The sequence below is a fragment of the Quercus suber genome, unplaced genomic scaffold (genome assembly GCF_002906115.3).
Source record: "Quercus suber isolate HL8 unplaced genomic scaffold, Cork oak 2.0 scaffold_83, whole genome shotgun sequence".
In the NCBI taxonomy this organism is placed as follows: Eukaryota; Viridiplantae; Streptophyta; class Magnoliopsida; order Fagales; family Fagaceae; genus Quercus; species Quercus suber.
Window position 1 is genome coordinate 472,136 of NW_027069548.1, and position 23,894 is coordinate 496,029.

The 23,894-nt window shown below is 32.1% G+C and overlaps 2 protein-coding genes across 2 annotated transcripts; both read right to left on the reverse strand.

Moving 5' to 3' along the window:
* Window positions 1–10,854: 10,854 nt before the first annotated feature.
* LOC112004774 (zinc finger protein 1) lies at window positions 10,855–12,880 on the reverse strand. Its single transcript, XM_065773951.1, has 2 exons — window positions 12,537–12,880; window positions 10,855–11,200 (listed from the first exon to the last, which is right to left on the reverse strand). The coding sequence occupies exons 1-2, from the start codon at window positions 12,878–12,880 to the stop codon at window positions 10,855–10,857; spliced, it is 690 nt and encodes a 229-aa protein (XP_065630023.1).
* A 6,536-nt stretch (window positions 12,881–19,416) lies between these two features.
* Window positions 19,417–20,121, reverse strand: LOC136067726 (protein FAR1-RELATED SEQUENCE 5-like). The gene has a single exon (XM_065773952.1). It carries the CDS (start codon window positions 20,119–20,121, stop codon window positions 19,417–19,419), a length of 705 nt encoding a protein of 234 aa, XP_065630024.1.
* Between the last annotated feature and the right edge of the window lie 3,773 nt (window positions 20,122–23,894).

A 23,894-nucleotide genomic window follows, 5' to 3' on the forward strand; every position in this document is an offset into this window, starting at 1 on the left:
TAATTGAGCAGGAGAAAAGCCTGGTTGATCGTCCGAGGAGCCCACCTGATCAAGATAAGCTCAAAGCACGCTCAAAAACGATAAGGATGAAGAAATATCTGAGGGGAAGGCTGCTGCCACCGTATTCAATGCATTGCAACAGCTTTTCTGGCCGCATTTATGTGGAGAAGACATTTGAACAGTGCTTCAGGACCTACCGCCACTCACACAGAGATGAAAAGCAGCTGCTTGACGTGACAGGTACTTGAGCACGTCCATGGATGGGGAGCACGTGGACGGTAGGGATGAGAGTGAGAGTGGCTATATAATAGAAGGAGAGGGTATGAAACGGGGCATGGAATGGAGGCGAAACTGATCAATAAATAAGAAAGAAGTGATAATCTTTTTGCTGTGAATCCCTTGTCAACTCTAGTTCTTCAACCCATACTTTACAAATTAATTGTCTTTGGGTTTACGTAGAGAAATTAGACCCTACAGTAACAAATTGTAATTGTAATTGAGTTGAACAATTTTATACACATTTCTCATTCAATTTAGAAAATGCTATTGGACCAATTTATTCTTTTATTTCGTGTTATACTTATTAAAATTTCACAGATAGTGATTATGAATTGATATTATATATGTAGTATCCAATAGTGATTTTCAAAATTATATATATAATAGCAGTATAATGAGAAACTTGGCATAACCAATATCATGAAAATTGCAAAAAAAAAAAAAAAAAAAACTATTTTAGTTCTTTCAAATGTTCTGGTCGAACTAATATTCTATATGTTTTATAGCCTAAACTTACATCAATACCACTATTACAATTCATCATTCCTGCGTGTAAACACAAATTACATACTAGTTTTATTAGACGAAAGGCATAAAATTTAAATTAAATGAATGGAAAAATTTACATTAACGAATACATCAAACTAAGCAAATTTTATTTTGTTGCTAGTGCATTTGGGCATCAATTTATTTAGTTTTTTACTGAAAGTATTGTGGGGCCCGCGGGCCTGATAGCCTCAGCCCATCGTGCAGCAGGCCCAAGGCCCATGCCGAGGAACATAGACTATTCAAGGCTAAATTGGGGAAAGCCCCTTTTTCCAATCCACGCCGAGGACTTCCTTATCCTCGGCCTGACAAGGATGATTTTTGGGAAAGATCAAGCCCAAAGTAAGCTGTCACCCTCGCATTTAATGCATTCACCTAACCCCCCTAGCCGCATTAATGGGGATATAACCCCTTGGCAGAGCAATGTTGATCAGAGTGAACCACTTGAGTACTGATAAGGCCTCTGATGGGACGGACGGCCAGAAGAAAGGCAAATGGATGATCAACAGATGGAATAAGGAGATAGGAAGATGAAGACTATATAAGAAAAGTAAGTAAAGTAAAATAGGGAGAGGGAAAAAAGAAAGAAGAAAAGGGTCTCCTCGGCCACGGGCCGAGGAGCATCCCCCCATTTGTAAAGAAACTTTAAGTATTTTTTTTATAAAAGAAAGTTCATGCATGGTGATCGACGGCCAGCGCCTAAACCTTTAACCCACTCTCTACAAATTTATTGTTTGGGCTTGATTGGGCTGAAAACCCATTCATACTCTACTCAGGGTCAATCCAAATTAAGTCCCTACAAGTATGATAAGCTATATTTGTACTTCGAAAACGTACAAAAAAAATGAGGTCTTAAAAAATTGTACATAAAAGTTAATAGCTAAATTTTTTTCAAATAAGTTATAGGCAAACAAATTAAATCCAAACTTAAAATTTGGAGAAAAATACAATTCATCGACCAAAAAAAAAAAAAAAAACACAATTGAATTTAATCTATATTTGAAGTTCTTTTGGGCTTCCTTTTTCAAGTAAACAAGTAAAGTGCCTATTCTTTTGAAACGTAAAAAAAGGAAAAAAAAAAAATTAATCTAACAGTTAATTTCAAAATATATATATTATATTAATTTTTTTAGCAGGATGTCAAAAAAAAAAAATTTCAATCTAACAATTAAAATTTTAAAATATATAACTATATTAATTTTTTAGCAAGAGTTGTAGAGTTGTAGCCAAAATCCTATTATTTCAATGTATATTTTATATTATTTTAATAAATTTTCGGTTAAAATGGATAAGAGATAAGGTGAAGTGTTAGAGTAGCTATTTTTTAAAGAAATGAGCTTCACTTTAAAATATGGAAAGAAACAGAGTTCTCTCCAAACTAATTTGAAGTGAAACTCTATAAACTCTTCATATATTTCTATATTGAGTGTGAATTTTGAAAATTTAACCGTTAGATTGTATGTTGTTATTATATTCTTCATGAATGTAAAATTTCATGAAGATAAAAAATCAATTGATATCTCATTAAACAAATGTTAAAATTTCAAATTTTTATAATTTAAAATTGTATATAAAAATAAGTTTATTGATTGAATAGTAGATAATATCAAATTTGAATGAAATTTGATACGCATGTTAAGAACATAAAAAATATGAAATTTAACGGTTAGATTTTCAAAATTTACAAAGAAAAAGAAAAAGATGTTAGATAAGTTTTTTTTTCTAGAAACTTTGTTCTGATGGAACAGCTTTAACAATATAGAAAGAGTTGTTTTAATATACTGTTTTATATAGTCTTTGTGAACAGCTTTTGGTTCATTTGAGAGAGAGAGAAAGAGTGAGGGGTGGAGTCTGGGTACAAAGATTTTCAGGAGCAGAGTGCGTAAAGCATCTCCATGGCTTCTTTAAAGCCAAATTTAGAGCATCAACACCCCAAAACCCACTCCAACAGCTTCTCTATCTTTATTTTTTAGAGTAGAGTTGCTACAGTGCTTCTCTATAAGTAGAGAACACTGTAGTTTTACTATTCATCTTTCAAATGTTTTTTTCTATTATAATAATCAAGTATTGAATAAAAAAAATGTTAGAAGATGTGTAGTTGTTAAAAAATAATAAAGAATGAATAAAGAAATAATATTTAATGAGATAGAGAATGGGATAGAGAATTTGTTGGAAAGTATATTTGAAAAAAGTAGGTAGTTAAAGGTAAAAATCACTGTTCATTTTTCAAATAATACAAAAAATTTGGAAAATTTTGCTGGAGAGGCTCTAATTCGGCTTTGGCTTTTTATCTAAGAAAATGTCCAAGAAACTTCCAATCTAGTGTAAGGAAAGGTAAATCCTAAAATATTGTGCATCAGTGCAAGGAAAAGTAAATCATAATATTGCATCGTTGATGGATATTATGGTTTAGTGGTTGGTGATCTTATAGGAAATTTGTTGGGTTCACTGGGTTGTCCTTTAATTGATTTGACCTTAATTAATTATATTGGTTACACTTACACTAAGTGTGGGTTTAGATAGCAATTAATTCGAGATCTGCATTTTCAAAGGCGTTTTTCTCAAAAAAAAATTTTTACCCACATTTGTTTGCTTTGAGAAACAATATTTACTATTTTATAAACAGTATGCACTGTATATACACTGTTCACCGTATTAAAAAAATATTAAAATGGGTCTCACAATACTATTCATATATATAAAAATTATTTGCTATAGTGTTTTTCAGCAACAATGAGGGGGGTGTTTGTGGGGGTGGGGGTTAAGCACATTGTCCTAGACACAATTTGTCCTTGCGAGTGCGCCTTAGTCGTGTGGGCCAAGAGGCGGTGGGTTGGGAGTCACTACTTAGTTTAGCTTTAGGAACCAAGTTGAACCCTACTCAAAGTGAGGTCTATGCACCAAAATTTGATTCTAGAGATAAGGTATGAGATGGGAAGGTGTTAGAAATCCAAATTTGCCCGGTTGAATGAGATGGCTTCCACTAGTGTTGATAGGCCCATGTTTAAATAAAGAAATTATTAAAGGAGCCCTATATCCTAATCAAACACTTATTGCATTAAATACAATCCACAAAGAAATCACAATACAAAAGGAAACATATTTAAAATTCAAATTAAATAAGATATATTTAGATATGGAAGATCAAAAATAAATTTAAATCAAACATGTAAAGAAAGATTTTATTTTGGAAATAAATTAAAATTAAACCTACCACGACAATGTTTACAAAAGAAAATATACAATCAATCTGTTAATTAACCTAAGCCTAGAAATTAGAGTAACCAAATTCATAGAAAATATGGATGTGAGAGACCGGGACTTTTTTTGGGAGCTCTTAATCAAAAGAGAAAGGTATTGGCACCTCTCTTTAGGAGTAATGTGGAGTCGCTACTTATTTTTTATTACAAAAAATAAGAAAAACTATGTAAAGTACATAACTGAATAATTCCAAGTTTCATTAATAGAATAAATGAATAAAATTTTGATAGAAGAACTTTACAAGGCTTTGGTCCTACATACAATCTATGTAAAAATACAAAGCTTTAGTCCCAAATACAATCTACCAAAATATAAAATAAAGCACTATTTCGACGAACCTAAAACTTAAAGTTTGGGGGGTATGTTATAGAATGGAAAGATGTTAGGCACCCATTCTGTCCGATCTTCTAGACTCTAAAATGATCATTTTAGCATCCTTGTGTGATATTAACTAAATGTCATGTTAAATTCTAGATCTAAGGTTAATCCACTATTTAAGAGTCCTAGAACTGCAATCCTATTTTGTATGAAAAATTGATGAGATTGCTTGGTGAACAATCTAGATTTGAGTTTTTGTGATGAAAAGAATGAATTTTTTTATAAAAAATTCTGATCTAGTTTATATATTTATAAATGGAAAGAAAACAAATTTTTATCAAAGTGTAAATTGTTATGAAAAACACAGATTTGGTTTTGTTAAAAAAGTTCGATCTGTATTTTAATTAAAAATACAGATTTGGTTTTGTTCGAAAGATTCAGATCTGTATTGTAATGAAAAATACAGATTTGGTTATGTTAAAAGAAATTCAGATATGCATTTTAATGAGAAATACAGATTTGGTTTTTGTTAAAAAATTCAGATCTGTATTTTTATGAAAAGTACAGATATGGAAAAAAAATTCAGATATGTAATTTAATAAAAAATACAGATTTGGTTTTGTTAAAAAAATTCATATCTGTATTTTAATGAAAAATACAGATTTGGTTTTTGTTAAAAAAATTCAGATCTGTATTTTAATGAAAAATACAAGTTTTGGTTTTTGTTAAAAAAATTCAGATCTGTATTTTAATGAAAAGTACAGATTTGGTTTTTGTTAAAAAAATTCAGATCTGTATTTTAATGAAAAATACAGATTTGATTTTTATTAGAAATAAAAAGAATGAAGCTTTCGTAATAAATTTCTTGCAAATCTAAAAACCTTAAAAAGAAATTTAACCTTAGATCTATGCATGTTAATCAATTAATGTATTAGAACCTAAACTAAGCATGTGAATTTGAAAGAAAGGATAGAGAGTGAGTATGCAAAAGCAATTTAAGAAACAAAAACATGTTTATGAAAAGAAAACAAGAACAAGATAAAATTGTGTAAGAAAGAAACAAAGTAAGAAAATACCTGCATGAATGTATTCTACAAGGGGGGAGTATTTTAGAGGCCAAAGAAGATGAACCACTTTGAGATCTAAAATAGTATCACTTACAGAAAAGAAATTCCTAAAGCAGAACTTCTAGAATTTCTTTAACATAAGGGGAGAGAGGGGTGCTGAATTTTAGATTTTCTCATCTATTTATAGAGGTGTGTCTGCTTAAAAAATAAGCTAGGGTTGCTTAAAAAATATCCCTAAAAAAATGAATCTGATAAGTTTATACTTGAACTAAAAGTTTCTAGGCCGGGCCTAAAATCTATGCAAATTGGCACTTGGCCCGGTTTTCTTTTCTGGTTCATTTTGGACTCTTTTTTAGGCATTTTTAGGGCCAGGATTTGTACTTGGATGTTTTTCAAACTTGTATTCCAAATAAAATCCATTTTAATTTGATAATTAAGTCCTTAAAAGAATAATTATCTAAAAGATGATTATTTCTAAAAGCTTAATTATCAACAATTCTCATATTATTAGATCATCCCTTTTATTCCTATGCAACCAAACTCGTTTTAATCAAATTCAACAACCAATCACATAAATTACTTAATTAATTTTAATTATTGACCTATCAAAATTAATTTCAATTAATCACCCATGATCGGTTTCACCCAAATGAAATGCATACAGATCATAAAAACTTCATCTCGTGATGTCTTTTAATCTGACGGTCCGATTTGAGAACCAGACATACCGTCACAATCGTTAGAATCTCAAGATCATTTTTATGGTATATGATGAATGATTTAATGCATGAAATGCAATTATAATTTTTAGGGTACTTAGAATGATCATTTCAACCATTTTCTAAAATTAAATTATGGGTGCAAAATTGAGTGTCTACAATTGAAAATGCTCAATTTAATCAAAACATGATTTTTGCCTAATCTTAGTTCAGGATGTATAGGCATACTCAATCATGCTTGTGTAGGTACAGAGTCTCAATGACATGTACGCAAGGTTGTCAAAATAAGGATCCTACGTAGGATCGTGGGAGGTAGGTGGGATCGTAAATCGTAGGATCAGATCGTGGATTGTAAGATTCTACATTATTTAGGAAAAAAAAACACATTGGTATGTTAAATAATCACATAAATTACAAATTTGTTGATATAATTACCATACATCACTACATCCATTTGTAAGCATCATTTAAAGAGGTCAAAAATCTCAAAATGTGACACTTTATTGAGATATTTTTTATTTGGGTCCAATTGACACCTCTCTACATTAGAGTGGGAAAACTTAGTCTATTGGGATTTTATTTTTCATTTAGGTCTAACTGAGTCTTCTGTCAAGTTAAAGAAGATTACAGAACACTAAGGTCATTTAGGATCATTAGAATCGTATGATCCTGAACGATCGAAAGATCCAGATCGTTTTAAGCAGGTAGGATCGTAAAATCATAGGATCGTAGGATCCAGATCGGGATTTTGACAACCATACATGTACGCATCCTAACACATGAACTTGAATTCTAAATCTCAAAATAAACCAATTGAAATTTGAGGATATAAATGAAGAAAAACATGACTAACATCAAACAAAAAAATCACGTTGATATTATCTAACAATGTTGGAAATCATAAAATAGAAACCTACCATACTTATAGATCTAGTTTGAAGATTTAACTGAAATTGAAAACAAGTTTGTGCCTATAGTGCCTCATAAAGAAAGATTTTGAAGACTTAAAAATCATGCATAGTGCTGGTGTCAAGAGAATTAAGAGCAGAAAAAAAGTTTTATGGAAGAACAAGAGCGAAATGACACCCTCTCGAGAAATCAATTGTAGAACGTGGGTATTTTTAGCTAAATTTTATGATTTTAGGGGTAATTAGAGGGTTCTAGAGCCTCCTAGTTGTCTAAATTGTGGCCCCTTGAAGATTGAAACATTTGGGATTTGAATATGGAAGTTTAGGGGTCATGGAGGCATTGTTGCATATGCAGCATTGTGTACAACTCTAGTTTCTAGACAAGACTATTACCCCGACTTCAAACAAGCATTACTCACTCAATTTAAATCCAAATTGAATAAAATTGGTGTCTATATTGAAGCCTTGGATGTCTATTTTCTTATGGAAAATTTATCATTCAACAATTCTTTTGTGTGTGTGTAGTCAAAATAGGGCCAAAATGGGCTTTTATCACTTTCTCACAAATTTTCCAGCAAAATGCCCCATGTTAGAAACTAATTAGAGAAATGCCCTTGTTTTGAAACTCGATTTTCTAAAAATCGAGTTCCAAATGTAAAACTCGAGTTTTGGAACATCGAGTTATAGACTTGAGTTCATGGAACTCGAGTTCTACTTGAATTTTTTCAAGGAACTCAAGTACTTCACATGGTACTCGAGTACTTCACATGCTATAACTCGATTGTCCAAAAATCGAGTTTTAAATTGAAACTCGGTTTTTAGAAAATCAAGTTTCAAAACAGGGGCATTTTCCTAATTAGTTTCAGATATGGAGCATTTTGCTTAAAAGTTTTGGCGAAATGGGCAAATGCGCATTTTCTCTGTCAAAATAGTGAGCGCATGTCATTTTTTAACATCATTTTCAAAGTAGTTTTAAGCAATTTTGAGTTGTGCTTACCTTTGAGCTATATATTAAGAATACTTCAATTACCCTAATTTGACATATTTCAAGCTCCTCATTCAAGACTAAATATTACTAATTAATACAAAATGAGATGTTTATAGTTACCTCTCCTATGACTATGCTTACATTACAAGTAGAGCCAAAGGCCTGAAGAGATGAACAATTTTATATGTTAATAAACTTTAAGTCCACCACAAACACACAGACACACAAGCAAGCATGTAAACATGGGGCATGCTAAAAAAATTTTTAGTGCACTTCTAATAAGAAGTGTGAAAAGTTACCATCTCGTAGGGGTAAAAAAGAAAAGCATATGAGACATAACTTGGCAACACTAGAATTTTTAAGACACTCAAGATAATGGTTACATAAGGAAGAATTGGTCACTTCACAAGAACTTAAGAAATGAGTCAAATGACCACTCACTTCGTGAGAATATATGTTGGAAACGATTACTCGCTACACAGGCATTTAAGAAATGACCACACACTACATGAAAATTTCCGTTGGAAATGAAATTGACCACCCAGGCACCCACTACGTAAAATTAAATTTAAGAAATGGTCAAATACTTATTAGTACAAGAGAATTTACATCGGAACGATCACATGCTATAGAAGCATTTATGAAATGACCAACCACTTTGTGAGAATTTTCGTCAGAAACAATCACCCGCTAAGGGTGTGTTTGTTTGGAGATGAAATAATGTGGATGAAAATTTTTGAAGAGAAAATGGAAAGTAAAACTTTTTTAGAGTGTGTTTAGTTGGTAGAGAGAAAGAAAAATAAATGATGGGATATAAATGTTTTCTCTCTAGACCCACCAAAACGTTCTCTCCAAAATGGAGAGAAATTTGAGTAGGGATGAATTTTTTCTTAATTGATAAAAATGCCAATGTACACATTTTTCAAGTTGCCTTTATTTTTTTTCTTTTAAATACGTACACATTTTTTTTTCTGGCTGTTGCCTCTCTCTCTCTCTCTCTCTCTCTCTCTCTCTCTATTTTTTTTTTTGTGGTTATTTGTCACTTTTTGTTTTAATTAAGTATCATTCTTTAACAAAAGCATATGAATAAATTTATTCAAACTTATTTTTTCCATCCTTCCACTTTTCCACTCTCAACCAAACAAAAATGAGAGAAAATAAAATATTTTTTGTCCTCTCACTTTTCCATCTTCTCACAGTTTCTATTCTCCTACTTTTCCATCCTTCCAGCCAAACCGACCCTAAGCAAAGCATTTAAGAAATGACCACTCACTACATGAAAATTTGCATTGGAAAGTTATATTTATGAAAAAAAAAAATGTTTAAACAGCATCGTTGGCTTTTTCTTTTTCTTTTCTTTGTTGAAAAAACACATAGTTGAACGAGGTTTTATTTTTTTCAGAAAGTGAATGACTAAATATAAAAAATCAAATTAAATCTTTTTTACTTTAATTTGACAAATAAAGTAAAATGTATGGGAATAAATTGAATTTTTAGCCTTAAAATAATTAACATAGTTGGTGTGACGTGTAAGTGAAACTCTTTTGTCAAAGTTTCAAAACTACTACCTTGTTTAAAATTATACTTCCAAGAGATTCTAGATATTTAACAAAAATTTTAATATTTATTTTAATAATCTACAATCACTTTATTGTTTTAATAATCAAAATTGGGTTGTACATGTTAGGTTTACACTATATGGCTTGATATAAGTATTACAAGTTGTATAACATAATTTGGTCAAGCGAAACTCTATTACCAAGAATTTAAAATAAAAATAAAAATAATTTAAAAAATAGTACTCCAAACTCATTTCTCAAAAGTTTTAATAAATCTAAAAGTAGTTTCATTATTTTTTTATAGTCTTCGGTCAGTTTTTCATAAAAATTGGTCTTTCTAGGCACTAGCCTAATCAATGGATAATTTTTCTTAATTAATTACAAAATAAAAAATGAAAATAGATGAAGTTTATACTTCCGACTTTGGGATGGCTTAAAGAGGATTATTGGAGATAATTCCAAGGATCATAAAAAATAAATGGAAAAAAAGCCTTAAGAAAGAATTTCACTTTCAAGCCATATTCAGCTTCATATTCTTTGAAAAGGCTGGACGGATGGTTGTATAATAATTTTGAAGCTGAAAACAATAAATTTATAATCAGTTTCTTATTAATTTTTTAAATTTATTAAAAGGAAAAAGTAGTTGCTCATATCTTAGATATAACAATAATTGACTATCACAAATTGAGAAAAGTTTGAATTAGCATTAGCGTCGACCAGTGTACCACTTTTCTATTGCTTGTATGATTTTTTTTTTCTTTTTTTTCTTTTTTTTTTCAATTCCCCCTCAATGGATTTGAATGATAAGTGAATCAAAAAATGAACTTGTTTAGTTTCCAAGGAACATTCAAATATGCCTTTATTGATTGCTTATTAAAGCATTATTGATTGTACAATAACAAGATACATCAAAAGTTCACATTATATGAACTAATTAGAGAATGTACAAATAATACAACAGTGTGCTATAAACTTATGGTTTACATAAAACAATATTATACACTGTAGTTACCTGAGCGAAAAGGAGTGAAAAAGATTTTTTTTTTGGTTTCCCACGATGTTTTCTCAAAACTTTCAATTAGAAACTAATCACTGTTCGCGACAGGTGGGCCAATAGCGGAATAAATTACTGGTCCAGGGGTTTTTTTTTTAAAGTACTGGTAAAAAAGATTTCGATAGACAAGGAAGTACTACAACAAATTAACAATATCACAGGTTGAGGGACAAGTCAAGTCCTGGGGCTTTAAGTTGCTGATTTCTTGAAAAGCTATTTCCCTGAAAATCCCAAAGACTGGCAATTCTGTTATTAGCTACAGATCCTGTTGAGTTTGAGATTAATGAAGAGTGCTCAAAATCATCAATTGCATCCCTGAGATTCACTCCCATCATATCTCTTGGTTGTAACCCACCTCCAGCGACCCAATAATCGTCCATGCTCAAATGGTGCACACCATATTGTGGTTTGGACCACACTTCTTTGCCATACCAAACTCCAGCATGGGGTCGAGAATGAAATGGCTTGTGAATCATAGAGCGCATATGAACCCCAAGAGCCCTATTCAAAGACTCATGATATAGATGAGGAAGCGTTGGCATAGGTGAATAATATCGGTTCAAGTGACAGTCTAAACTAGCCATCCTCTTCAAGAAAGCTCTCTCGTGTTTGTGGGCATTTTCAGTGGTGACTCCAGGAATTTAATCCAGGGTGTTCCTATTCCACTTTGAAAAAATTTTAGGTCATTTCGGTCTATTTCGGGTGTTTTGGGACATTTCGATAAATATCGGCCGAAATTCAAGATTTGGCCAGCATGAAGTTTGTGCTTAAAAAAGAAAAAAAAAGAAGTTATTAAAACCAAAACAAATTTGCATTATGTACACCGAAAAACCTCAAAAGGAAAATAAATGAAAAGAAATGAAATGAACAAAGGTATCTAAAAAATTACCATGGCTTTTGAGTTGAGTTGTTATGTGCCTTTGTGGTAGAACCCCTTTCACTCTCCCTTGTGTGTGTGTGTGTTTGTTTCTAAAATAATAATAATAATAATAAACTATAAGTTCATTTGAAATATTAATAAAATTATTAATTATTGTTGTATAGTTATTTCATAAATTTGTTTGTCTTTTATAAACTATAATTTGTTGTATTGTTGTTTCATTAATTATTAAATTATTAATTATTGTTTAGCCTAACATAATTTAATTTGTTTGTCTTTTATTCAAATTATTTTAAGCTAATTTCACAACTCAATAAAAAAAATTAAAAAGCATAATAAGCCTTCTACATAGAACTGGTCAAAAAGGAAAAGAATAGAATTCTATAAACGATTTTCAAAGAAATTAAAACAAAAATCAAAAATAAAAAAAAAAAAGGTAAAAGAGTGGCAGATAAACCACGTTAGTTTGTCCGCCACTCCGCCCATTAGTAACTTTTGTAAAAAAAAAAAAAAAAAAAAGCATTTAATAAGAAATTGAAAGTGGGTTGGTGCGAGTGTGAAGCAGTGGAAGTCATTCTTGTTCCTGGGTTTCTCTGCTAACATTTTGTTTAGAAACCCATACCAGAAATGCCAAAAGAAAGAGAGTGACAATGAGGAAGAGAAGAAAACTGAAGCTACTATGGGATGGCAGTGAGCTCATCTTATGGGGCTCATCAACAACAACACCTTACGCGTGTTCATATTGGGTTTTGGTTGGTTGGTTTTTTTTTTTTTTTTTTTTTGGGCTTGCTCTATTACGATTTTTTTTTTTTTTAAGATTTTAGTCAAAATTTGTTTGGCATAAAACTTTTGAGGGTGTTCCTAATATTGCTTGGGGGTGTTCCTATTTTTTTTTTTTTAAGGTAAACAAATAAAAAAAAATTAATTATTATATAAATTTTTTTTTTTTTTTCAAGCCAGGGTGTTCCTGGGAACACCCTGGGCTCTGAGTGGCGTCGCCACTGGGCATTTTGGTGCCCACCTAAAGCTTGACTGTTGGAGAACTTCTTGCTGCAATATTTGCAAGGAAAATATTGCTTCTTCTCTTTCACTTCATTGAAGGGTTCAGGTCCTTCCAGAGATTTTGGAGACTTTTTATCAAAGCCATCCAACAAATTGTTTGCTACCTTTGATGCATGACCATCCACAACACTGTTAGAAAGCCTTAGATCTAGTAACTGATCCAATTCAACCTCCATGGGGAGTTCTACTTCAGCCTTTCCTTGGCCATCAACATTGCGGCATGAAATTCTTTCAGACATTATTGTGATTCTCAATGAATAGGCTAATGGATGTAATTTTTTTTTTTTGTTTTGGAAAAAAAAGGAGGATTTTTTATTTATAGAGACCAAAGTGAATTAATGTGATCTTCCACATATAGAATAATATCTATATACGAATATTGCATTAGTAAACATTTTATAATACTCGAGGCAAAACAAAAGCCTAGCTTGATGAGTTTTAGAGCCTCTAATTTGGAATGTTTTATAAAATAAGGTTTTATTAATAATTTCTAAAAAAAAAAAAATATATATATATATATATATATTTCATTATACAATTGACAACTCTGCTTCAAACTAGATGATTTTTTGAGTCTTTATTACTCGCCTGTTCTTTGAAAGGAGGTTTTATTGATAATTTAAAAAAAATATGTCATATTACAATTTACATCTCAACTTCAGTCATATCCTCAAGATAATGTTGAATTGATAAGATTCCATAATACTATTATTAGCTAAAAAATATTTATATATGAAGATAGATTCAAGTTTTATCTAATGTTATACATTTTTTCAGCCATAAATGTTAATGGGATTCCCTAGTGGGAAATTATTGCCTAGTCTCGGACTACAAGGTCTGCATGTTGACCTTGTAGTCCCAACCAATAGGAGTATGCCAACACATTAAAATTTGCTTACCTCAGCTAAACTGCCAACTCATCGTAATAAAGGAGACTTGTTAACGTTTGTTACCGTTTGAAAGCCAAATTTAAAATTTGCACATTTGAGTTGGCAGGTCATGAAGCAACACATGGGCCCACATCAATAAAATAAGTGATATAATAGTAGGATTCACAACTTAATGGATTAAAAGCCATAAAGATAAGAATACAAAGCAAAGGCAAAAGACAAGCGGCAGAGAACACTAAAGGCTTTCTCCATTTTCTCCCTTTTCTCTTCTCTTCAGCTCACTTTCTTTATTCAATTTCTCCATTTTTTCTTCAACTTCTCCAAACTTTAAAATCTTTGTTTCTACCATACTTTTCTGTGGGACAAAATATGGCCAAATTTCCATGGTTGCATTAGCCACCGAGTTCCACACCACCACCACTGGCTGTGCTTGCCCATGTGACCTCCTATCTTAAGGCTTTCTCATCTCTCTCTCTAGCCCAAATGTGGCTGATTTATATTTGACGTGATTTTAATGTTGTTTTTGAAATGCACAGAAGATGTTTGTGAAAATACCTGTTAAAAATTTTGGTTCCAATGCATTGTGCTTTACAGCTTTGCCTTGATCTAATGTGTTATTTTAGATGGTGGTAGTTGTTTTGCTTATTTTTCTGCCAATTGGTCTGTAACTAAACTATATTCATATTTTCTTAAATTTTATGGTTTATTATGTTAGAGAGGATTATTTTAAAATTTTAATAAATTCGGAATATTCCAATCAATGCTAAAAATGTTGCTTTTGATCTTATGTTGGTTCAGTTTCATGGTTGAGTAAGAGGACTATTGAAAGTGTGGATGAATTGTAGTTTGGTGATTGTGATATGCAACAACAATTCTACCAACTGCAGAGCCTACAGCCCAAAATTAAAAATTTATTTTTTTTTTTTTTTTTTTTTTGGTGATGGAGGACTTGGAGGCCACTAATACTGTCTTGTAAGAGTATAGTTAGAGAGGCTGGGTATGAATGCTTTGTTGTGCCAAGGGTCAAGTCTGGTTCAGGACAATCTGGGTAATAGTTAGTGGCATACCAATGTTTCAGTTTTCATGCATTCAATGTTTTCTAGGTAGTCAGTGTTAAGCCCCAAAGCTCTCTGATAGTACTTTGCTTAGTTCAATCACGTGTTTCATATATTCACTTACAACCTCCCTGAAAAATAAGACACAAATAAAGTGAATAGCTTTGCAAGCTAGAGTGCGAGCTAAAGTTAAAAATTGAACTTAATAAAAATTGAATCTCCTCAAGCCAAGCCATCTATGTGTCAAACTGAATAGCTTTGCAAGCTAGAGTGTGGGCAACCTAGTTTGCCTCCCTCTTTGTGTGATGGAATTCATAGCTTAACAGACACAATGGTCTCATCAACTAATAGACACAATGGTCTCATCTACTAAAATTAAACCGATCAATATAGATTCATCATAACACTGGCATAATATTAAGTTGGTCATTACAAAATATCAACACAAAATATAGTTTATAATCTGGTTGCTTGGAATTATAAATCAATGAGTTCATTTGGGAAGTAGATGAATTCTATAAGGAATAAAATATAAGAACACATTATATCAAAATAAAGCTTTGTACATATAGTTGCACATAGTATCGAATGAATGAATTGTGTCAATTTACCTGACTAAGTTGGGCTACAACATCAGTACCTTGCAACATAGATGTAAATGGTACATTTACATAGCTCATGTCCTAGATAGAAAATATCTCGTAATTAGGTATCAAGTATAGCAATCAGATTATGACTATACATTATATATATATATATATATATACACATACACTTGAGAATGCATTGTCCAAGGCGAGTAAGATTGACCATATAAGTTAGCACTTGTAAAGCCTGTATAAGAGTAGGGATTAAGTGGTTGACAGACTGGAGTATTGTATGCGCCACCAAATGAGACATTTGAATGTTTTTCAATTACTTGTTGTTTTCTTTTTCCTATGAAATTGTACATAAAAAAATCACATACAAAATCAAAATTTTATATACAAAAAATATTTAGTAATGATAAAAATGTTAAATTGTATATTTAGTTTTTAACAAAATACTCACTTGAAGAGATGCATCTTTAAATGTGTTTGCCTTGCGCTTCTCAAAGTGCCCATTAAGTCTAGTATTTCTTTAACCTTTTGATCTCACACATGGGGGATTTAACATTGACATCTCATTTGGCAAGCAAGGCATTTCATCAGCGGTGTCGCATTGTATGGCTTCATTCTCTTCCATATTTGCATCTGCACCAAACTTAACTCTTGATAACTCCCTTTCAATTTTTTCATCAAGTTCCAATAGCAATTTTTGGCAAATTCTCTTAAGGCTATCCTCCCCTTGACTTTTAGATATGATTGTATTAGCTATTCGCATCATACTATTACGCCATACTATCTTTGCCACTTTATCATTACTAAGTGAATGATTGTCTTGTTCGTAAGTCATCATCCCCTTCTTAGCCTCTTTTGTCCAATGTTTAAAAATGTATTGACTTGGAATTCTAGTTAAATTTTTTTATACTAAAAGCCCACAATGCATGACAACAAAGAATCCCCAATAACTTAAATTGCTTACAAGAACAAGAAATATTGTTGTTAAGATGATCAAACCGGACAATGCGTACTCTTTCACTATTTTCTTCTTTGACCTTTGTGAGTGTGCCTTTTTCTTTAGCACACTAGCTCAAGGATCTTGGGCCAAGGAATTATAATTTAGTGGACAGGGCTTGGTTTACCGCAGCTAAAGGGCTGTTTAAGAACCAAGTGGTGCACAGGGCAAGTTTCCTACAACACAAATAAACTAACAAACGAGAATATCCGTATTAAATGACAACGAAAACAACAAATAAAATGCAAAATAATCAAGAAATACGCAAAACAGTGGTTAAGGATCCCCGAATTAATGAGAGGTACTTTGTTAATTTTCTTTGATAATAATTATAATGTGTTCACTAAGATGTGATACAAGGTTCAAATAAGCTAAAAAATTACAGACTTAGTCGGCTATTTAAGCCTCCAAGACTTGCAAAGTTTGAATCCTTTTAAATCCGAGTATGTACTATAGTGGTTGTTCTTGGGGATACCGGGAAATATTCCTCTGTTTTCCTTGAGTTTTACAAAGTTATCTTAACGATTCTCTTATGATTTTCCTATTACTAAGTGCTTTCAACATTGGTTGTTTCTTCCTTTTATAGCGTGACCCTAGGGCTTTAGGGTACCAGTGATTTCTCTATTTTTCCCCCTGGGCACTAGAGCTTGTTTTGTGCCTATCACTTAGAAGGCTAAGCCTTTCCTTGTTTCTCATAATCTCCTCATTTTAGTGCTGTTTCTTTGAAAGTCCATGGCTGACTTTCCCTTCCAAGGTGTGCTTAGAAAGTTGTTCTCAATTTCACGTTCCTCAAAACTTCCTACTTTTTTTCAGACCTAGCTTTTGGCTGTCATCCCTTTAGTCATTTTTTCTCAAGTGAGCGGAATCCTTTTCTGCTGGGTCAAAAGTTTCCTTCCAGCCACTTCCACCTATAGTTTTCTCGTTCTGGCTTCCTTGGGATACCGATCCTTTGTTCATGAATGGTTGCTTTATACATTCTGATTCCTTATTACATCACTGGGCATTTGAGCGGGACTCATCTATCCTTCATTCTTTGTTTTCTTTGGTGCTTTCCTTTGAGTCATTTCAATCCTATTTAGGCTGTGTTGTGCGTCCCAAGGATCCTGGCCCAGTTCTCCCTATCGGGGTTTTTTTTTTTTTTTTTTTTTTTTAACTTGCTGATCTTGGCCGGCTGGGCCTTTCCTTTACTTTATGGGTTTTAATAGATTGTTCCTCCATGGGTTTTTGGATCCCACTTCTTTGGGCTCCTCATCCTTTTTTTCTTTTTTTCTTTCTCTCTTCATTACTTGAGCCCAACTCTTTTATTTCTCTATTTTTTATTTCTCATGGGGTTAGTCCAATGTGTTATCTCTTTGGGCCTTGGGCTTTGATTTTTGAACCTCAACAACCTCAAAAACACCAATTGTATCTTGGCAATCAACTTGATCCCAAACCATTGCATGACTATTAAGAAATTGATTTTCAAATAAATTGAATATCTTACAGGTGTAAACTTGAGCTGCATGACCCAAAATGCCACTCTTCTTAACTGCTTTTTGTGGGGCACCTTGCTTGCATCGAAAATCTTCATCCAACTTCGAGGAACGCATACCTGCCAATACATTTTCATATTCAATTACAAACTTAGTGAGGCTAATTGATTTATTTTCTATACCATTCAAAACATGGTTCATGCTCTCACTCCTCGAGGAAGATTTAAATTCAGCTGTGAAAAAATCCTTAGTGAATGCAGGGCTCCACTTATGTCGAATTTTGTACATCATAGTAAGCCAATGATGATTCTCAATATCAAATTTTTTTGTAATTTGATCCCATGTCTGTTGAAATTCCAATTCTGAATCACAATATTTTTGGCACTTGTTGAACAAGTACATAAACTTTAAGTTAGAGTTTAAGTCTCCTAAGCAAGAAGGAGCATTTTTTGAAATATGCCACAAACATAGCTGATGATGTGTATTTGGAAAAACTTCCCCAATGGCATTTGACATAGCTTAATTTTGGTTAGTGAAAATTGTTATAGGCAATCGATTCCCCATTAAGTCTAAGAATGACTTAAACAACCATTTAAATGAATCAGTGGTCTCATCCAAAAGGAATGCACATCCAAACATCACATTTTGCCAATAGTGATTAACACCTACAAATGGAGCACAAATCAAATTATATTTGTTGGTACGGTATGTAGTGTCAAATATCACTACATCTCCAAAACAATCATAATCAACTCACTACAACAAAATGTATTTTTAGTGACGAAAATTAGTGAGGAAATATTTTTCGTCACTAAAAATACAGCTTTAGTGACGAAATATGAATTTTGTCACAAATAATGAAACAAATTATAACATTTAGTGACGAAAAATAAATTTCGTCGCCATTGTGATCTGAAAAATGGGCGCCAGTGGAGGGAAACTGTGGCGCAAGTTTAATTAATCTATAGTGATGAAATATTTCATCGCTAAAAGTTGAAATTTTTAGTGACAAAATATTTCGTCACTGTAGGTATTGTTATGGATAGTATTAGTGGCGAAAATCCTTTCGTCGCTATAAAGAAGAATTAGCGACGAAAAAAATTCGTCACTAAAAATAATAATAGTTTTACACTTATATGTTTTTAGTGACGAAATCACAATTTGTCACCGAAATTATGATTTAGCAACAAAATATAAATTTCGTCTCTAAAGATCTTAAGAAAGCCTAAGTCTTTAGTGACGAAACTGAAATTCGTTGCTAAAAACTTAAAAGCCTAATTTCAATACAATACCCAGCTAACCACAAAACATTTCAACCCAAGCAGTTCGGTCAAAAAAAAAAACCAAGCTAGACCAAAAAACCTATCGTCGCCGATAAGCTTCGTTGAGCCAACCGACGCCAATGAACCTCAACGGCGACGCTTTAGCTCGCCGATGAAGCTTAACAGCGATGATCGGCAAGCCGATGAACCTCAACGGCGATGATTGGCGAGCCAATGAAGCTCAACGGCGACGATCGGCTAGCTGAGCGCTCAACGGCGACGCGATCCGCGAGCTGAGCGCTCAACGGCGCCGCGATCGGCGAGCTGAGCATCACAATCGGCGAGCTGAGCTTCGTGATCGGCGAGCTGAGATGAAGCCCAACGGTGACGCTTCAGCTCACCAATCGCGACGCTCAGCTCGCCGTTGGCGATGATTCAAGTCACCGATCGTTGGCGACGCTTCAACTCATCGATGATGTTCAGTTAGCGTCGCTTCACCTTCAGTTCGCGATGCTTCTGGCGACCCTTTGCCTTCCACCCAGCTGAGTACTCTTGATCTCCCATCTCTCCAGAAAAAATACTTGAACTGTGTAAAAATACATGGGATCTTCTGCATGCTTAGACTTAAAATGATTCAATAAGCTTTGAGCATCTCCAGCACTAATCATTGTCATCTTTTGCATATTCACATGATTATAACAATCTCTTTCGGTAAAGCCTACATTTTCACTCCCTCCAACTTCTTTTGTTAGATATGAATAAGTATTCTTTGTACTTATACCTGCATTCACCATGGTATCAATTACATCTGCTTTAGGTTTTGAAATACGACGACCAGATCTTAACAAATGCATCTCTGATTGTAGTGCAAGTTCATGATTATGCTCTGGATTAAATGCACTAACCCTCCAAACACCATTTTCAACCGTGAAACGAATAAATGCTTTACAACCAGTTCTAGTCTCTAGTCTCTTCGAATATTTCTCTTTACAAAAATCTTCATCTAGTTTAAAACCCTCCTTAGAACATAGAAATTCACGTTGCTTTATGTTCTCCGTCCCATAATAATATCTAGGCTTTGCTTTTCGAATACTAAAACCCATTTGCAATGCATAATCATTATATAAAGCATATGCTTTATCTGCATTATGGACCACCTTATTCAACAAATTTTCATCATTATTTTCTAGCCTTGCTACAAACATGCAGTCCCCTTCAATTTCTTCAATATCTCTTGGTTTGCAAATAACTACAACAATTTTTATGACAAATATAAATATTAGAAACAAAATATTAAGAAAATTACAATACAATAATTATATAGNTAATTTTTTTTACATTTACTTATTTTTTAAATATTTGCACTTTCTTCATCCTTTCTTCTTCTGTTACCTTTTCATCTCCCCACTACCCTCTACTTTAATATTGTTATTCATCTTTCCCTTCATCTTCCTTTATTTGTCTCTTCTTATCTCTTCCCTCTTCCTATAAGTTTGTCACTTTTTTCCATTCTTTGCATAGTTTTCTCTCTCAAAAATGTTCTCTCTCTCTCTCTCTCTCTCTCTCTCTCTCTCTCTCTCTCTCTCTCTCTCTCTCTCTCTCTCAATGTTTTGGTGGATTTTTATTTTTTATTGCATCTCCGCTTTAGGTTGATAAATTTTTGTGTTTTTAGAAACTCTAATTAAGGTTGATACTATTTAGTTTTGTGATTTAAGTTATTATTACTATTATTATTTTGCTCTTTGATTGTTAAATTTTATCTGATTACATTACAAAAAAATTAAAGATAGTAGATAAAAATAAAATAGTGTTCCATTACATAGCATAGTTTGGATAATTTAGTGTTTATTGTTATATCTTTTAATTTTTCTTATTTTTTTCTTCTGTTCTATTTTACTCAATATTGAAATTCAACCACATCCTCCTTATCATTAAATTATTTATATTTTCTCTCTCTTTTTGTTTTAAAAAATAAAAAATGTAATATTTTACTTAAATTCAAATAAAAGAAAATTGTGCTCATTGAATTGTACTCATTTTTTTTAACATTTACACTTTCTCCAACCTTTCTCCTTCTCTTTACATTTTCATCTTCTCAAATATTATACCTTGATATCACTCTTCCTCTTTCCTTTTATTTTTCTTTATTTTGTTTCTTTTTTTATTATCCTATTAGTAAAAATTTGTCATTTACTCTTCCATTTTTTACATAATTTTCTCTCACAAAAAAGTGGTTATTTCCCACTCTTTCTCCCTCAATTTTTTTGGTGGATTTTTATTTTTATTTTTCTTGCATCTCTAATTTAGCTTGATAAAGTTTGGTATTCTTTAGAACACTATTTTGGTTGATGGGATTTAGTATTGTGTTTTAAGTTTTTTTTTTTTTTTAATGACTTTGATTGTTAAATATTATAATATTGCATTATAAATAATTAAAAATAGTATATAAGAATGTACTACTATTATATTACATAGAATTATTTGGATAAGTAGTGTTTATTGTTATGTATTTTTTTTTTCTCATATCATTTTATTTAACTTTTAAATTCAACCACATCCCCCATATATATCATTAAATTATTTATATTTTCACTCATTTTTTATTTAAAAAAATTTAAAATATAATATTTTGCCTAAATTAAATAAATAAAATTGTCCACATTAAGGCTGTGTTTGGTTCAATGTAAATTGAATTTCAAGTGTAAAATGGATGCAGGGGAAAGTGAATTCCCGTTAGGAAAATAAAATCTGGGTGTTTGGTTCTGCAATGGAAAATAGTCTAGAAAACGAATTTTATAGCAGAAAAATTCAAAATATAAACATCTTTTGTTCACAAACTCGGTGAGAAGAAGAGTTGAGGAAGAAAGAGTGAGAGATTGAGGGAAAGAGAGGATTGGGGTGGATGGAGGCGGCGGTGGCCAGATCGAGTGGGTTTGGGGGTGGAGTGGAGTGGGTTGGTGGTCGGTGGCGGCCAGATCGGCGATCGGTGGTGGCAGCCAGATCGGCCAGTGCGTTGGAGATCGGAGACACAATAGGCATAAAATCGGATACCACAACATGATTGCAACAAATATTTTTGTTAGGACATATGTGGTTCACTTGTTAAGAACATATGTCATTCTTTTATGTAATTGGCTAATCCTTTGACAAAATGCACTCAACTTGTAATTGGGTAGTTCTAGATGTTTTTAATACTTCAAGAAACGAGGTTTCATGATCAAGTGTTGAAGTCATCAAGTCTGTCCAAGAAACAAGCTAAAGAAGTGCTAAATCATTAAAGCTTGACACTTGCTCGATAGCTGCTTGACAGCTTCTATCTGTCAAGATTTATAAAATTAGATTTTCTGATCTAATTTCTTAGGATCTGTGAATGTGTCTTTGGGCATTTTTATTTGTTTATTTATTTATCTTTTTTTTTTTTTCTCTTTATCTTATTGTTTTTCTTTCATTTTGTAGGAATAAAGAGACTAAAGAAATCTTCAATGGGTACAAGGCTGCACCTCAAGGAAAAATATTCAATTAAAAATCAAGGGAGCATCTCTTCTCCTTTCTCATTCTTTTATTTAGTTTTTTTTTTCTTTTCTTTTCTTTTCTTTTTTTTCCCATTGAGGACAATGTGAAATTTAAGTTTGGGGGAAGGGAATTTATTTTATTTATTAAAAAAAAAAAAGCCTATGATAAGACTATGGTTGAAATTTCTTATAATTTTTAGGAATCATTCTCATTGCTTAAGTCCAGTTGTTAATTTTTTACTTGATCTTGTTTAATTTGATATGATCATTAATCATTGTGCATACCTAGAGAAGTTTTGTGTGAATTTTGTAAATTTGGATGATCTCTACTTATTCTAGAACTTGTTGAATAACTCTCATGGAGAAATCTTATACAGAATATTACTTGGGAAGTGATTTAGGCATTCTTTGAATCGATTGAGCCTTTCAAGCTTACCTCTTTATTATCTTTATCCCTAGTTACCCAATTGATCTATTCTTACACTGGGTTGAAGAAAAGAGAAGATATATGAGTGTTTGAAAAAAAAAAAAAAAAAAAAAAATAATTCCAAGTTGGGCTGGAAAGTTAACTTAAAGGGCTACAACTTTGTAGTTTACCAAAAGTCGGAATTCTAACGTTAAATGGGCCAAAATCATCGGTTAAATGAAGCCTAAAAATCTGGAATTTTCTCCAAACGGGAATAGGATTCATTGACCTATTTAAAGGCTCTTTAGGGTAAAAAAAAAAAAAAGAGGAGAGAAAACCTGAGAGGAAAAGGGGCTGCCGCATTGAAGATTTTTCTTTTAGGAGTCTTTCTGAAGAGGAGGATCTGAGGGCAAAGGTGAGAGCTTCATGTTGATCAACCATCAGATGAAAGACATAAGTTTTATTTGTTTTCTTTTCAGTTTTATTATGAACTAAATTTTATTTTCTAGAGCGTTGATGTAGTCTAGCAATGAACACACAATTTATATTCTGAATTATTTTATTTTTAATATTTCCATGATTGAGTGTTTAATTCTTATTCTTAATGCTTACTATTTTTTACGAATTATGGTTTGATCAATTGAATTACAATGATACCGAGAGGTGATTTGTTATTTTAGTTCTAGAATTAAACACCATTAGTTGAGCGAAAGTAGAGATGCTTTACCGCGACTAGTGTGATTTTTCAAAAAATTCAAAGTACGTAATGAGTCTCCAATTAATTAAATTCACATAGAGATATGGAATTGTTAGTTGAAGATATTTTTAATATTATTCGAGAGAAGATATTGAATACTTAAGGAAATTGGAAAGAGAATGAAGTAAAACAATAATGAGAAAAGCTGTGGTTGATGTTCCTTTTTTTTAAGCCTTTAAATGAAGGAGATTTTAAAATGGAGGTGATCCTCTCCCATTACCGACTTACAGTAAGCCCTCTCTCTCTCTGTTTTTTTTTTTTTTTTTTTTTTTTTTTTTTTTTTTTTTTTTTTTTTTTTGCTCT